This window comes from Aulonocara stuartgranti, assembly GCF_965226115.1.
Source record: "Aulonocara stuartgranti genome assembly, chromosome: 7".
NCBI lineage: Eukaryota > Metazoa > Chordata > Actinopteri > Cichliformes > Cichlidae > Aulonocara > Aulonocara stuartgranti.
Genome location: NC_138945.1, coordinates 50,409,488 through 50,424,648, shown reverse-complemented (window position 1 = coordinate 50,424,648; position 15,161 = coordinate 50,409,488). Strand labels below are relative to the sequence as shown.

The following is a 15,161-nucleotide window of genomic DNA, read 5'->3' as shown; positions in this document are numbered from 1 at the left end:
CACTATACTGCTTACTGTTCTTTAGTGTTATATACCCAGAGTAAAACCTGTATGTTGTGGTAAATAATGCAGAACATAGGTCATATCAACCAGCAAGCTGACCTATCATTTCACAAGCAGTAATACAATATATGGACTGATATGAGCGATAAACTGGGTTTTTTTTTTTTTTTTTTTGTCATTTCTTCAGCTGTCATCAGAAAATCCCTGCTATGTATCTGTAAACATCTGTGTTTTGAGGTTTTCGTCACATTTTCTCTATCTCCTTTTTCTTTTGCACACCCGTTTGTTTTGCAGAAGGTAAGCTCAGATCCTCTCCTCAGTAAACACTGACTTTCCCATCTCTCCTTCCCTCTCTGCCTCTTGGTTCCAATCTGGTTGGTTTTTTTTTTTTGGTTTTTTTTGGTTGTTGCTTTTTTTTGCTCCCTCTCGATCAGACATAAACATGCTGGAGCTGAGAGGTCGCTATGCCACAGTGTGTCCACAATGTGTTTGTGCTGTTATCAGTGTTTGATCCTACATTATTTTGCAAAGCTTTTTCAGTGTGAATTCCTGATTTGTCTCAAAGTAGAATCCAAAGCTGCAAACTGGCAAAAACGTGCTTAGATAAAATGCTGAATATCTTTCTTTGCGACTTTGTCTACTATTCATACAGATAACGATAATAATGAAAAATGTGCGGCGTTAAGTAGATACTTAAAGCCACACAGTATACAAAAGGGTGCACATGGATCATCTGGGTTTTGAAGCAGTAAATCTCGAGAATCGAGAAGTCTGATGCCATAAAAGTAGAAGATTTGTTTGACAAAGATAAACAAGGATGACTGATTTGGAACACAGAAAACACGGAAATGTTTTCTCTCAGATTCTTCAGGTTTTGTACCACATAGTGTACTTTTCTTTGCTCAGCCTGGTCTCTCCATGTGTATCTATGCTTTCATGATTACACTGTCTAGCACAGCATAATCTGTTGCCACAGGGGGATCCCAGTCTCTATCACACAGTCTGTGGTTTATTTCACCGACTTGTTTCACACCCACCCACTGTGAAAACTGCTGGGAAACGCTGTTCTGAACCGCCTGTGCATCAGATCTGTCATTGCGCCTGTTTGTGTCTGCATTTGTCCGTAAATGCTGTGTCCTGCAGGTCTGCCAGCATCCAAACTCCAGAATGAGAGAATGGGGAGCCGAGGCACTGACAGCACTTATTAAAGCTGGACTTGCCTACAAACACGATCCTCCACTGGCCCAAAATCAGGTAGGCAACGACACGATGGGTTATTTAGAAGAAGAAAAAACAAAGACGAAAGCAAACATGCACTTATCAGACATAAGATTACAACCATTGATAGGAAGTGAATAATGCTGATTATCTTTTCAGCGTGGCACCTGTTAGTGGGTGGGATGTATCAAGGAGCAAATGAACATTTTGTCCTGAAAGTTGACGCATTAGAAGAAGGAAAAATGGGCAAGCGTGAGAATGTGAGTGAGTTTCAAAAGGGTCAACCTCTGGTGGCTAGATGACTGGGTCAGACCATCTGCAAAAATGGAGCTCCTGTGGGCTGTTCCTAGTCTGTTGTGGTCAGTATCTATCAAAAGTCCAGCACCAGGGTCTCAGGCGGCCAAGACTCACTGAGTGAAGGCTGGCCCGTTAGGTCAGAGTTAATGCTGGTTCTGGTAGAAAGGTGCCAGAATACACAGAGCATCACAGTTTGTTGTTTCTGGGGTTGCATAGCTGCAGACCAGTCTGGGTGCCCATGCTGACCCCATCCACCACTGAAAGCACCAACAATGGACACATGAGCATCGGCACTGGCCCATGGAGCAGTGGAAGAAGGTGGCCCGGTCTGATGAATCCTGTTTTCTTTTACACCACGTGGATGGCTGGGCGTGTGAGCGTCGCCTACCTGGGGAACTCCTGGCACCATGGAAGAAGGCAAGCCTGCGGAGGCAGTGCGATGCTTTGGGCAATGTTCTGTTGAGAAACCTTTGGTCCTGCCATCCATGTGGATGTTACTTTGACACCTACCAAAGAATCTTGCAGACCACACACATCCTTTCATAGGAAACAGTATTCCCTGATAGCTGTAGCCTCTTTCAGGAGGATAATGTGCCCTGCCACAAAGTAAAAAAGGTTCAGGAATGGTTTGAAAAGAACATGTTTCAGGTGTTTACTTGACCTCCAAATTCTGTCGATCTCAGTCAAATCGAGCATTTGTTGGATGTCCTAGACAAACAAGTCCAATCAGGACTTAAAGGATATGTTGCTGACATCTTGGTGCCAGATACCAAAGCACACCTTTGAGACCAACACAATATTTGGGCAGATGGTCATAATGTTATGGCTGATCGGCATACTGCACAATGTGTATGAATAACACAATACTTGCTTGTATATGATGCTGATGTTCATCCTGTAAGCCACGACAGAAAGATAGAAAAGTCACTTTATCTTGTCATTAATAAACACAAACTGTGACCTTAACCTTGGTGAGACTGATAACAAGCCTTATCTAAAACAGGGTGTGTGGAGGTTATATGAATAATAAAAATGACAGCCAATGAAACAATATTTTTAAAGCATTTCCTTGCATGTGGACAAGCTTTTACTACTTCATGTTGTCATTGCCAAACAAATTACTAAGCATAGTGACTCATCATCAAACCACTGCGTTTGAAAATTCAGTAAGCCTTAATCCTTTCATTTTCAAACATGCAGAGTTAAAAAGTTTAATGCCAATTAGGAAAAAATGTCCAAACACATTTTTCTTTAAACAGTTTGTACTTCACCTGTTTACCCTTCCAATATGAATGTTATACGTAGCTTTAATAAAGGTGCCACATTCTACTCTTTTAAAATTTAAAATACAAATTTATGAATAGAAAACTTGACAGGTAAGTTGATCACCGTCTCCCTTTTCTTGATCCCTAAGCGGCTGCAGCTTCTATTGCTGAACCCCCTGAAGGAGTTGTCCAACGTGCTGCACGCAGACATCCGGCAGAAACAGCTCGAGTGTGTCCTGCAGATCCTGCAGAGTCAGGGCGACAGCCTGGGGCCTGGTTGGCCCCTCGTTTTGGGTGTTATAGGAGCCATTCGCAATGATCAAGGGTAAGAGTGTAATAGAGGGGGCGATTTTTGTCTCCACCAAAGAGGTGGGTGGGTGTCTGTCTGTATGTATATTTAAAAAAAAATCTATGCAAAGAAATAATACTATTACTATTATGCAATGCTATTCCCGGAAAAGTAAATGATGCCCAGAGAGTGAGCTGCCTGTGTGAAAAGAAATCATTAAAAAAGAATTTTAAAGTGATTTTATGTCCACAGTTACACTGCACATAGTTAATGAAACTAATGCATGCCGCATGTCTTGTTCCTTCATCAGTGAGTCATTGATCCGAACCGCCTTCCAGTGCCTGCAGTTGGTGGTGACAGACTTCCTTCCCACCATGCCTTGCACGTGCCTCCAGATTGTAGTGGATGTAGCTGGCAGCTTTGGCCTTCAGAACCAGGAGCTCAACATCAGCCTCACGTCCATCGGCTTACTGGTACGATGACAGATGTGTACAGCTGTGGTAGTTATTATAAAGGATTATCAGTCAGACTTTTTTTTCCATGCTTTGCTGTCAGATGGTACCTGTAATTAAACAATCAAGTAAGTTTTTTGAGAGTCAACTAGCAGAGTAATGTGATGTAACTGGTGAATTAGCAAGTGCGATTGTAACTGTGAAGGAGAAGCAGGACGACTCTTGCTTGCGAAGGAGTGACAGGTGGCCCACGGCTTTACTTTTCAAACACTAGTTTTCAAATAGAAACCCGGTGTTTTTAATATATGATCAAACAATTGCAGTTCCCCACCTTTTTATTTATTTATTTTTTTGTCGTATTATTTTCTTCTAACTCAACAGTCTTCTAATAACATTAGATAGACACTTTATGCAGGATTCAGGACATACAAAACCTGTTATTGATCTGTGGTTTGCCAGATTATTTCTCTTGGAGTGTGCCAGTTCCTGTGAGGTTACTTTATGGTAATATGGATAGCAAAACTATCAGAAGCATCTTACTGCTTTCTCTCCCTAATTTATACCCCCACTTCGTTTTTGGTTTTTTTCTTCTTCTTCTTACCCACAGTGGAACATTTCAGACTACTTCTTCCAAAGGGGAGAAGCCATCACGCAGGAGCTAGAGAGGGAGGAGGAAGCGCTGCAGAAACAGGCCCAGGAGAAAGGAGAGACCCTCAACAGGCCGTTCCACCCCGCCCCTCCCTTTGACTGCCTGTGGCTGTGTCTGTATGCCAAGCTTGGGGAGCTGTGCGTGGACCCGCGGCCTGCTGTGCGTAAGAGCGCCGGCCAGACGTTGTTCTCCACTATTGCTGCCCACGGAACCCTGCTCCAGCAGCCAACGTGGCACATTGTGGTGTGGAAGGTACAATCCCTGAAACGTCTTCATATAAGATGGAAAAAGAAAAACACGAAAAAATGTAAAATTTGACAGTACGTGATTGTTTTGTCACTCGTCGCCTCCAGGTCCTGTTCCAGCTGCTCGACTGTGTAAGAACGTCCTCCACCACAGCAGACAAGGAGAAGATCGAGTCAGGCGGTGGGAACATCCTTATCCATCACTCGCGCGACACAGCCGAGAAACAGTGGGCGGAGACGTGGGTGCTGACGCTAGCGGGCGTGGCGCGCATTTTCAACACAAGGCGGTATCTCCTTCAGCAGCTAGGTGAGCCCGCACGTGATGCTCTGTGACATTCAGCAGATTGCAGTTGGTGCATTTCTGCTTCAACACCTGTCAATATGTTCTGAGCCATTAATGCAGGACATCTTTGAAAATGGTGTCAAATATCAGAGCGCTAATGTTTCCACGCCGCCATCTTCTGCTGTGTATCTGCAGGTGATTTTTTTGAGGCCTGGGAGGTGCTGTTGAACCATATTCAGTCAGCTGCCCTCAGCAAAAACAATGAGGTCTCCCTGGCTGCCCTGAAGAGCTTTCAGGAAATCCTTCAGATCGTTACACCTGTTAAAGACTCGGACAAAGCAGGCGACGCACTTGCTGCAATGGGCGTCCCTCCAGTGCTCATTGACCCGCTGTCAGCATCCGGTCCTGGAAGACCCCTGGTGCGTTCAGATTCACTACTGGAACGGTTGACACGGTACAACGGAGCTGAGCTGCAGGCGCCCCCGCCAGGGGAGGAGTCAGCCTTGGAGGACTCGGCACTGTGGTGGTCTGCATGGAACACGTGGTATCGAATGGGAACGGACAGCACGAGACCACCTACTGGCCCAACAGAGAAGCTCTCTTTTATCCCTAGTCAGCCCTTCCTCACAGCATTAATCCAGATTTTTCCAGCACTCTACCAGCACATCAAAGCCAACTTCAGTATGGAGGATCTAAAAAAGCTAGGGGTCATCCTTCATGGGGCTGTTTCCGTGCCTATCAGCAGCGATGCCTCACCCTTCATCCTCCCCTCATACACTGAGGCAGTGCTCACCAACCTGCAGGAAGCCGTGCTCACCGCTCTGGATGTTTTGCAGAAGGTGGGAGAAGGATTATTGCCACCGGTGAAGCTTTTAGCAGTTTGATGTGAGGTGGTTTGTGCTACAGTGTAGCATCAAGATAAGAGCGGGGTCATGTGTGTAATCATCATCTGTTCAAATCCAGCAGGAGGTCCCATGTTGCATCTCGTTCTTTCCTTATTAATTACTCTAGCTTTTTCAGCATGCTTACCAAACATAGGCCCTTTCAGTTTAACGTTAATTCCTCCCAGTTCGTTTCTATTCAGCCCAGGAAAGAAAAGAAAGTGTCAGTCTGCTAAATTGTGCAATATGCAGTCCTGTGGTGGAAGTCAGCAGTGTTTGTTCCTCCCTTCCCTCCCTGCTGCAGGCCATCTGTGTGGGCACGGAGAACCTGCAGGTCATGTACCCGGCCATCTTCGAGCAGCTGCTCCTTTTTGTGGAGTTCTCCTGCAAGCCGCCTCAGTACGGCAGGATGGAAACCAAACACGTGGCCAATGCCAAATACAACCAGGTAGGAAATGAAAAACGGACACCTAAATATTTGGTTTTCATTGCAGTTTATTTGCTTTTACAGTTTGTTTCATTAAGACTGTTGGATGACGCACATTGTTATTCACCCACCTCTCTTCAGCCATTCTCAATAAGATCATATCTGTTCTTTGATGCTCGTGAAGTCCCCCTTCCACTCCCTCTGCCGTCTTGTCCTTATGAAGCTTCTGTCACGGCTCTTCGTGAGATTGACAGATTGTTCTCGACCCCCATTAGAAGCCCCAAACCATTCCTTCCTCAAATTCCTTCCCTCATGATTCATCTTGCTGGGCGGTTGCCAGAGAAATGCTTCAGTCCAGCACAGTTCATAGTCATTTAAAAAAGGAAAAAACTAAGTGTTTCCAAGGCACCCGGTAATTTTGAGCAAGACTATTGAAGTCACAAAAACGGAGTATTTTTAAACGAGTCTGACGTCAGAGTCGTCTTAATCCTTGCTGTTCTGGAAACCTGGAAGTTCTGGAAACACGTAGCTCAAGCAGATGTTATTCCTGCACAGAAATCCTGAAAGGTGTCTCGATCAAATACTGAACGACTGATGGAGTGGGTCTAAATCCTGACCCTGCCTGTTTTAAATCTTGGCCGTGTGTCCGTCCTGCATTGGAGGTACAGTAAACTGGACATTTGTGTTGATCTGAGTCTGTTTAAATTGTTTAAGTTAGATGGTCAAACAAAATTCTCACCCAGCCAAACACCATTATGGGTGGTCTTTTTATTGCCTTCTTGGCTTTTATTCAGTCCTGATGTCAGATTGCGTCAAATGTCCTCAGTGCTGCTGGGAGGTTGTTTTGTTTTCCCCTCTTTTCCCTCGGCCCAGATTTTGGGATCTCGTTTAGCTGAGAGACGCACTTTAGATTTGATACAACTATAAAACATCGGTTTAATTTCAATCTTGTCTCATTCTGTTTCTTCGAACTACTCACTGGATAACCATTTTAGATCCAGCTGTTTGCGCCGGTGAGTGTCATCATCTCCCTCACCCCCACTCCCCCTCTCTGTAATTGTACTAAGCTGTGCTGAATGGTGATGATCTACCCTCTGCGGTAGATGAGATATCACTCCGCATGGTAGGCTCTCGCGTCTCATCTGCGTCTCTCACTCACTCCATGCTCCCCTCTTTCTCTGCCTGTCACTAACTGGTGGTTTTGCCTCTGTGTGCACAGCCCCACCTCCCTCTGTGGAGTTCATTTTCAGTTGATTTTGTGACTTTTGATGGTTTTATTTTGTTTTTGTTTTTTTTGTTCATATGCATACTTGTGGCTCTGTTTTCTATTTCCTAAAGACACACTTTGTAGAATAAAATCTTTAGTTTGGCTGTAACGTTTCAGTTGTGGTACTGTAAACCTAACAAAGCTTGAAGCCGACTAATAGCGACTGCAGTTTAAAAATAAAATGGCGTGTTACTTGCGTACTTATGCAAAGTGTGTCTTTTTTTTTTTTTTTTTTTTTAAACAAATGCTTTCACTGTCGCCAAAAGGTGAGCATAATGCCCATTCCTGTTTTGTTTGGTTTTCTTTTGTTAAATCTTCTTTACCCCTACAGGCAGAATGGGTTGCCTTAAACTATGTGCCCTTTGCTGAGCGCTCCTTGGAGGTGGTGGTGGACCTGTACCATAAAACAGCCTGCCACAAAGCTGTCATCAATGAAAAAGTTCTGCAGAATATCATTAAGGTATTTATCCCTGGGTGGTGTACTCGCTGTTGGTGATGGTGAGAAAGAGAAAATGTTTGATGTGTTTTATCACTGTTCCTGTTTAGTGCAGCGAAATTTACTGTTGAGCTGCTTTCTGCTGACCACCCAGTTATGTTTGAACCCTGCATATTCATCCAGTGTGGAAGATCACGAGAATGCTTCTTTCATTTTAACCTCCTAAGACCCGAACTCTTTCATGGCATGCATTTTAAATTTCTCTTTGCTATTTGGGCTGATTGGGACCCGATGAATGTAAAAACAAAGAACTACCAGATTTTTATTTTTTTAAAAAATTTTTTTTTAACCTGATTTTTGTTTCTGAGAAGAATTAGATCCACACATGAGGACATTCACTTTAAATTTCAATAGAACAGTTGCAGTATAATGATTTGTTTAGCTACGTAAAGCACTGCTGTGTGAATATTCCTTAAGGCTGCTGCAATTGTTGCTTTTAAAAGAATAATGAATAAACTGGCTGTTTGCGTCTGAAACAACTTTCTTTATTAGACCTACAGACCTGCTCAACCTTTTTAGGATTTTAAACTGGCAAACATTTAAAAAAAAGTTTGGTGTGAAAATTCAGTTTACAAAAATGGGTGGAGGAACATAACTTTAGTAGTATGCGATACGCCGCTTCAGTTTTGAAATCGTTTAATTCTGAGAGACCTCCAGCCTCTGGGCAGATTTTACTTGATTGCCCTTTGACCTCACTGTATTGATCGTAATATTGGGTTCATACTGTACATCAGCGGGCAGATGCAAAGTGTTCCCAGTATTTTCAAAACTTTTTTCCAAATTCAGTCCATCAAACACTAAAGGATACTGTCAGTGTAAGCGATCCAAAATCTGCCACTCTTCCTTTTCCCCCTACTTCTGACACCTGTGTTTAACTGCTCTTTTCTTCTCAGTGAATTTTTAGAAACCCAAAACTGAAATGAGTCAGTTTATCAGAGAGATGCTCAAGAAGCAAGGCACTGGTATTTGTGAAATGTCATTGTAGGGAGCGCCAAGCTGCTCTTGGAAATAAGATGACTTTGTTAAAATGTCGGTGGCTGACTTTCTCACGAGGTTGATGAGGCGTCTTTACATTCTCCACTTATATTAACTCTGTCTTTTGTCTAAAAGGAAGAGGGGTGAAAGTTTTTCGTGCACCGCTGTCGAGATTAATTTTAAGTGTTCCTTTGTGTTTCAATCTCATGAGCTTTTTTGTTTTGTTTTTTGCCTTCAAGACTTTAAGAATGCCCTTGAGTCTGAAGTACGCCTGTCCGTCAGAGAGCACCTGGAAGCTCGCTGTGTCGTCTCTGCTCAAGGTGCTGTCCATTGGACTACCAGTGGCACGGCAGCATGCCTCATCCGGGAAGTTTGACACTATGTGGCCAGAGTTGGCCAATGCCTTTGAAGACTTTCTTTTCACCAAAAGGTAGAGATTCCCCCCACCCCCATGCTTATTGTGCAGCTTTCAGAGGTTCTAAGCAGAAAACTGTTGTTCTGTTACAGTACTCCTCCAGATAACCTGTCTATCCAGGAATTTCAGAAGAATGAAGCCATCGATGTAGAGGTACGTGCTTGTTTCTAGACTCTGATAATATATCCCCAAATAGTTTGCAAGTTTTTCCCAAGTTTGCATCATCGTTTCCCTCTTCATTTTAGGTGGTCCAGCTGATCAGCACAGAAATCTTACCATTTGCCAATTTCATCCCCAAAGACTTTGTTGGCCAGATTATGGCCATGCTGAATAAAGGATCCATTCACTCACAGTCTCCCTCATTCACAGGTAATATGGGACTCTGGCAGCTAAGTTGCTTTGGCTTTAGCAGTTGTGTATTCCTGAAACTAGCGCAACAGCATGCTGGCCAAGTGTTGGAATCTTAATTTAGGTGCTTGGTTTGTTGCCGGAGTCTTTCTTGCGGCTTATCAGTAACAACTGTGCATGTGTTGAGCCGTACAGCCAAACCCTGTCAGTCCCTCTCACTGTCAATCGAAAATAATTCTTCCAACAGAGGCAGAGATAGATGTGCGGATGAGAGAGGAGTTTTCCAAAGTGTGTTTTGAGACACTGCTGCAGTTTTCCTTCAGCAACAAGGTTTCCACCCCGCAGGAGGGTTACATCTCTCGTATGGCGCTCTCCGTGCTCCTCAAGAGGTCCCAGGATGTTCTCCGACGATACGTAGAGGACGAGAGGTTGAGTGGACGCTGCCCATTACCAAGGTACCCAGCCACCATGGGTATCTATTTGTGTGTGCTTTTTTTTTTTAGCGCGTGTTGTTTTACACATTTTCCAAGAGGCCATTAATTCTGATGACTGTAATGCTACACTTTAACCACTGGGAGATTTAGCAAATGCAAAATCAAGACCAGCTCTGGCTTCATTTATCTCTTATTTCTCTTTTTAAACAATGTAAAACCGCCATACTTCTACCACATTTCTCCAAGACTCAGTGGAAGTTAAAGATGCCCATGGATAAACTGCACCACAAGCAGAGAAAATAAAGGGAGAGGGGGGAGAAGTAAAATATATTCTTATGTCTTCTGTATAAATACAAAGTTGGTTAAATAAAAGGGCCTGAAATAAAACAGTACATGCAGAGCTTAACAAATCTATTAGAGCATCTATCAAAACAGCAAAACAAATATCTCAGAAATCTGTCCTGAATTCATTTTTTTCAATTTTGAGCCGGCACACTGGACAACTTTGAAAAGTCAGAAATTAATCAAGCGTAACATTCAGCCACTAAGTAAATAACTGTAATATGACATCTTAATCAAAAATAATGATGTACTTTACCATTTTTTTCTGCTTTTGCTGTAAAACTGAAGTTTGAAGATTCATGGAGAACAACAATAATTATATTTTAACATTAAAAATATTTTTGTTTTAAGAGTTCCTGGTTCTTTCTTACCAGGTTTAAGCAGTGTAGCCATTCTCCTCTCACCCTTTGCATTTTCACCCAGAGAACTGTCGCTCATTGGATGTTTTCTCTTTTCAGACTGTTCTCTGTAAACTCTACAAGTGGTTTCATGAGAAAGTCCCAGCAGATCAGCACCTTCTGTAATACTCAGACCAGCCCGTTTAGCACCAACAATCACAGTTCTGCAGCTCTATATACGTGTGAACAGTATTAACAGAGAAAAAATATATAAAATGTACAAATATACAAACCAGTGTAAAAAGTAGATATGTAATAAATAGTGTTATGTATATACATGATTGTTATTGGCTCTCCCCCTCGCTGTTTGCCTCTTCCACTTTTCTCCTACTGCCGTGCCTTTGTAGCTAAGCAAGGCCTTTGTTGTTTTTCATTTTAGGCAACAAGTGACAGAGATTATCTTTGTCTTGAAAGCTATCAGCACTTTGATGGACTCCCTGAAAAAAACACAGCCAGAGAATGGTGAGTATCAAACTATAAAAATGGATAAATAAGTCTTGGAAAGATAATAAAGGAGACATTTTCTGCCCATTCTTTGTATCATTGCTTGTGTTTCTGGCAAGGTCAGTTAGAAAAAAAACTAAACAATTTCCTATAACTGCAGAAGATTGAAGGTAAGACATGGTGAAATAGTGTTTTTGAAGTGCCCTTCCGCATATTTGCATTGCATCGCCCTTTGCTCGATAAAATTCCTACAGGCACAGGGAAACAGTTTTGTTCTGAATAAATTGCTTTGATTGTTTTCTATTCACAACTCATATTCCCTTCCTTCTTCCCTCCTTTTCTGATATTCTCTCATTTACTTCCTGCAGTGGATGGCAACACGTGGGCTCAGGTGATCGCCCTGTACCCCACACTGGTCGAGTGCATTACGTGCTCATCGTCTGAGGTGAGCTCAGCCCTGAAGGAGGCCCTGGGGCCCTTTAAAGACTTTATGCAGCCACCCGTCTCCAAAGTCCAGAACGGAGAGTCCTGACCAGGCTCGCTCGCAACCCGGCATTTTTTTTAGTTTTTTTTGGTCTTCTTTCTAAATGAAGAAATCCCGAAGGTGTCTTCTCGACTTGACTCATGCACTTCACAAGTGCACGGATGTGAACTCTGCGGTGACATGAAGCAACCCACGGTGAATAGCGATATCGAGGCTGCCTCAGACTATACCATTGACCCCGACCTTCATGCACATTTTCATATGCTTTTCGTGTGAGCTGATAACGGGCCAACCCCCCCGCTTTCACACTCATATAGACTGGCTGCACTTGCCTGTTAACTACAGAGAATTAAAAAAACAACGGCAGTGTTGCCTCTGGGTTTAGTTTTTGTTCTCCTGAAGAGACTGCATCAGTGTACAGTGTGTGGTGAAAGTGTTGATGATGTTATAAAGAGAAAAATGCAAAAAAACAACAAAAAACTGGGGCTTTACTGATCTTAAAAAGAAATGAACATTTAATCTTTTGCAACATTTTCAACAGTGAGGATTTTATGCAAGAAAACAAATCTTACTGTAACATTCCATGTCATCTTTAACCAGCCATCGGAGAAGGGATGTATGTGTCTGTGTAAAATAAATGGGACAATTCTACAAACAGCTCTTGAGTGTGCTCAATTAAAGTGCATGTAATGAAAATGCAGCTTCCTAGAAGCCCAGATATACCACTTTGTACACAATTATATTTCTGAGTCATCCTGGTTTGAGACCTTTGGCCTGTAGGTGGATGGTGTTGATGTCTAAAGGCCTTCTGTGTTGTCTTGTAGCCTTCTATCAAAGACTGTATATAAAACAAGACAGCCACTGTAATTTGGAAAGTCAGATTTGGAACTTTTTTGAAATGAGACACCGCAGGTGAGACGTGGATCTGACTGAAACCAGTGATGCTGCGCGCTTATGAGGTGGTGACCTGCCAGTTACATCGACACCTCTTTGACCTGCATCGGTACTCTGTCTCACAGTGTTTTAAATTGGAACATAATTTGCATAAATTGTGTGAAGCTAGCAATGAATATCATAGAATAACAAGATAATTTTTTACTCATAACTCATAAATCAAGTTGAGAAAATATAAGAGAAGCATTTGGGTTTCTTTTAAATGTAGAGTTTCCTCCTGCTGGCTATTAGAATCCATAAGCCACAGTTTTCAGACCTGTGACTATATCGATCTTTTATATACAGTCTGTGGCGACCTTATACGTATATAGAACTCATCTGATAATAGCCAAATAACAGCCTGGCATGTAGGGAACAAGCTTGTTTAACTAAGTAAATTACTGGTTTCAGGAGAAAAGCTCACATTTGAAAATGAGACCCTGCGGTATTTTTCTCTATCGCCTGACATATTAGAGACAGAATTAGGAGAAAAATAATGAGCAGTTTGACTTTCACATTGCAGTATGGTCAAAACATTATTTGATTTTTGTATACATAGGTATACAAAATACGTAGGTGTCTAAGTATCTATTATTAACCTTTTTTTTTAACACTGATAATTCTTTACACCATCCCATTATAGCATCTTTTACAGCAGGGGTGGCCAACCCGCGGCTCGCGATCCGCATGCGGCTCTTTGCCTGGTTTCATGCGGCTCTCACGTTCATATCAAAGTTTGTGTTTTGGGGTTTTTTTGTGTTGTTTTAAAATGTGCGCGTTCGCTTCGTTTGAGTTCAATACATTATTTTCATCAAATGCGCATGTGTGTGAGATGAAAATACCGCAAAGTTTCCCAGTAGGAGCAAGTTCGCCCTTAAAATGGCAGGAAAAAATGCACAGCAAAAAGAAAATATGAAGATGAACACGGGACGTTTTTAACAGAGTGGGAGAGTTTATATTTTTTTGTTGAACGCAATGGCAAGCCATTCTGCCTTATATGTCAGACGTCATTAGCGCATTTCAATGCTTCAAATCTTCAGCACCACTTCAGCTCACTCCATGCTAACATCGACCAGGAATTTCCAAAAGGGACTGAACTTCGCAAGCACGAGCTGGCCACTTTGAAAAGTCAGGCAGAAAAGCAGACACAGTTTTTCCAAAAATTTACGAAGCGGTCAGAGACGCTCGCATCCTATCAGCTGGCTTGGAACACTGCACGGGCTAAAAAGCCACACAATGCCTCAGTGATGTTGTTGAAATCTTGTCTCCTGAAAACGACAAATGAAAACGCATGGTATCAGACGTCCAACTGTCCCGCCACACTATTGAACACAGAATATCGGACATTAACAGGGCTATTGAATCACAGTTGCACTCTGACCTTCAAGCATGTGAGTATTTTAGTGTCGCATTGGATGAGAGTTGTGATATACAAGACAAGCCTCAGTTGGCAATATTTGCACGGTCTGTGTCAAACGATTGTGTGATCAAAGAAGAACTCCTGGATATTGTACCATTAAAAGACGGAACCCGTGGCATAGATGTGAAAGAAACCATGATGGCTGCATTAGAAAAAGCAAATCTGCCCATAACGAAATTAACTGCAATAGCCACGGATGGAGCACCAGCCATGATGGGATCTGTGAACGGGCTTGTGGGGCTGTGCAAAGCTGACCAAACTATTCCTGACTTTTGGATCATCCACATGGAGCAACTGGTGTCTAAATCATTGAATTTAGATAACGTCATGAAGCCTGTGATGGAAATCGTCAACTATATCCGCACACATGCGCTTAACCACAGGCAATTCAAGAATCTCATCGCTGAGCTGGACCAAGGGCTTCCAGGTGACCTGCCGCTGCACTGCACTGTGAGGTGGCTGTCAAAAGGCCAGGTACTCTCTCGCTTCTTTGAGCTTTTGGATGCCGTGAAACTGTTTACGGAAGAGAAGGACAAGGACTATCCCGAGCTCTCGGACCTCAAGTGGATTATGGATCTGGCCTTTTTGGTCGACATGCTGTGTCACTTGGACAGACTGAACCTGACCCTGCAGGGTAAGGTAAAAATGCTGCCTGACCTGGTGCAAAGTGTGTTTGCGTTTGTCAACAAACTGAAGCTGTTCAAGACACATATTCAAAAGGGAGATATAACGCATTTTCCCACTGCTAAAAGCCAGCGGGCAAGTCTCCAGCGCTGCCCTGAGTAAGCAAAGAGCCAGATATGCAATGCTGATTGAAAACTTGCACGAAAGCTTTGTGACCCGGTTCCGTGATCTACAACTGAAAAGGCCACAGATTACGTTCCTCATCGACCCATTTAATGCAGAGACCGGCTGTTTGAAAGTCCCGCTAGTCACAGATGAAGCTGCGGCTGAGTTGGAGATGATCGATCTTTGAGAGGAGGACCAATTGAAACCTGCTTTAAGGGAAGGGACCATTGAGTTCTGGAAAAGTGCGCCAATGGAAAAATACCCCAATGTCAAACGGGCTGCGCTTAAGATACTGTCAATGTTTGGGTCAACATATGTCTGCGAGTCTGTGTTCTCATGTGAAATCAAAGCATCGATCTGTTGTGACTGACACTCGTGAAAGAATTGCTCCGAGTGGCAACAACGGA

At 43.0% G+C, this 15,161-nt stretch overlaps 1 protein-coding gene across 4 annotated transcripts in view; it reads left to right on the top strand.

Moving 5' to 3' along the window:
• Positions 1 to 12,269, top strand: part of mon2 (MON2 homolog, regulator of endosome-to-Golgi trafficking) — a 34,606-nt gene extending 22,337 nt beyond the window's left edge. For 3 of the 4 annotated variants that reach the window (XM_082539253.1, XM_082539256.1, XM_082539255.1), the window contains 15 exons: positions 1,147 to 1,257; positions 2,933 to 3,108; positions 3,383 to 3,545; positions 4,132 to 4,425; positions 4,527 to 4,725; positions 4,897 to 5,540; positions 5,887 to 6,030; positions 7,005 to 7,022; positions 7,608 to 7,736; positions 8,987 to 9,177; positions 9,255 to 9,315; positions 9,408 to 9,531; positions 9,758 to 9,965; positions 11,064 to 11,146; positions 11,497 to 12,269. In XM_082539253.1, the coding sequence (XP_082395379.1) occupies positions 1,147 to 1,257; positions 2,933 to 3,108; positions 3,383 to 3,545; positions 4,132 to 4,425; positions 4,527 to 4,725; positions 4,897 to 5,540; positions 5,887 to 6,030; positions 7,005 to 7,022; positions 7,608 to 7,736; positions 8,987 to 9,177; positions 9,255 to 9,315; positions 9,408 to 9,531; positions 9,758 to 9,965; positions 11,064 to 11,146; positions 11,497 to 11,660 (2,709 nt within the window). In that variant the 3' untranslated portion in view covers positions 11,661 to 12,269. The remainder of the gene's footprint in view (positions 1 to 1,146; positions 1,258 to 2,932; positions 3,109 to 3,382; positions 3,546 to 4,131; positions 4,426 to 4,526; positions 4,726 to 4,896; positions 5,541 to 5,886; positions 6,031 to 7,004; positions 7,023 to 7,607; positions 7,737 to 8,986; positions 9,178 to 9,254; positions 9,316 to 9,407; positions 9,532 to 9,757; positions 9,966 to 11,063; positions 11,147 to 11,496) is intronic. The other variant, XM_082539254.1, reaches the window with a different exon arrangement.
• Positions 12,270 to 15,161: the final 2,892 nt, after the last annotated feature.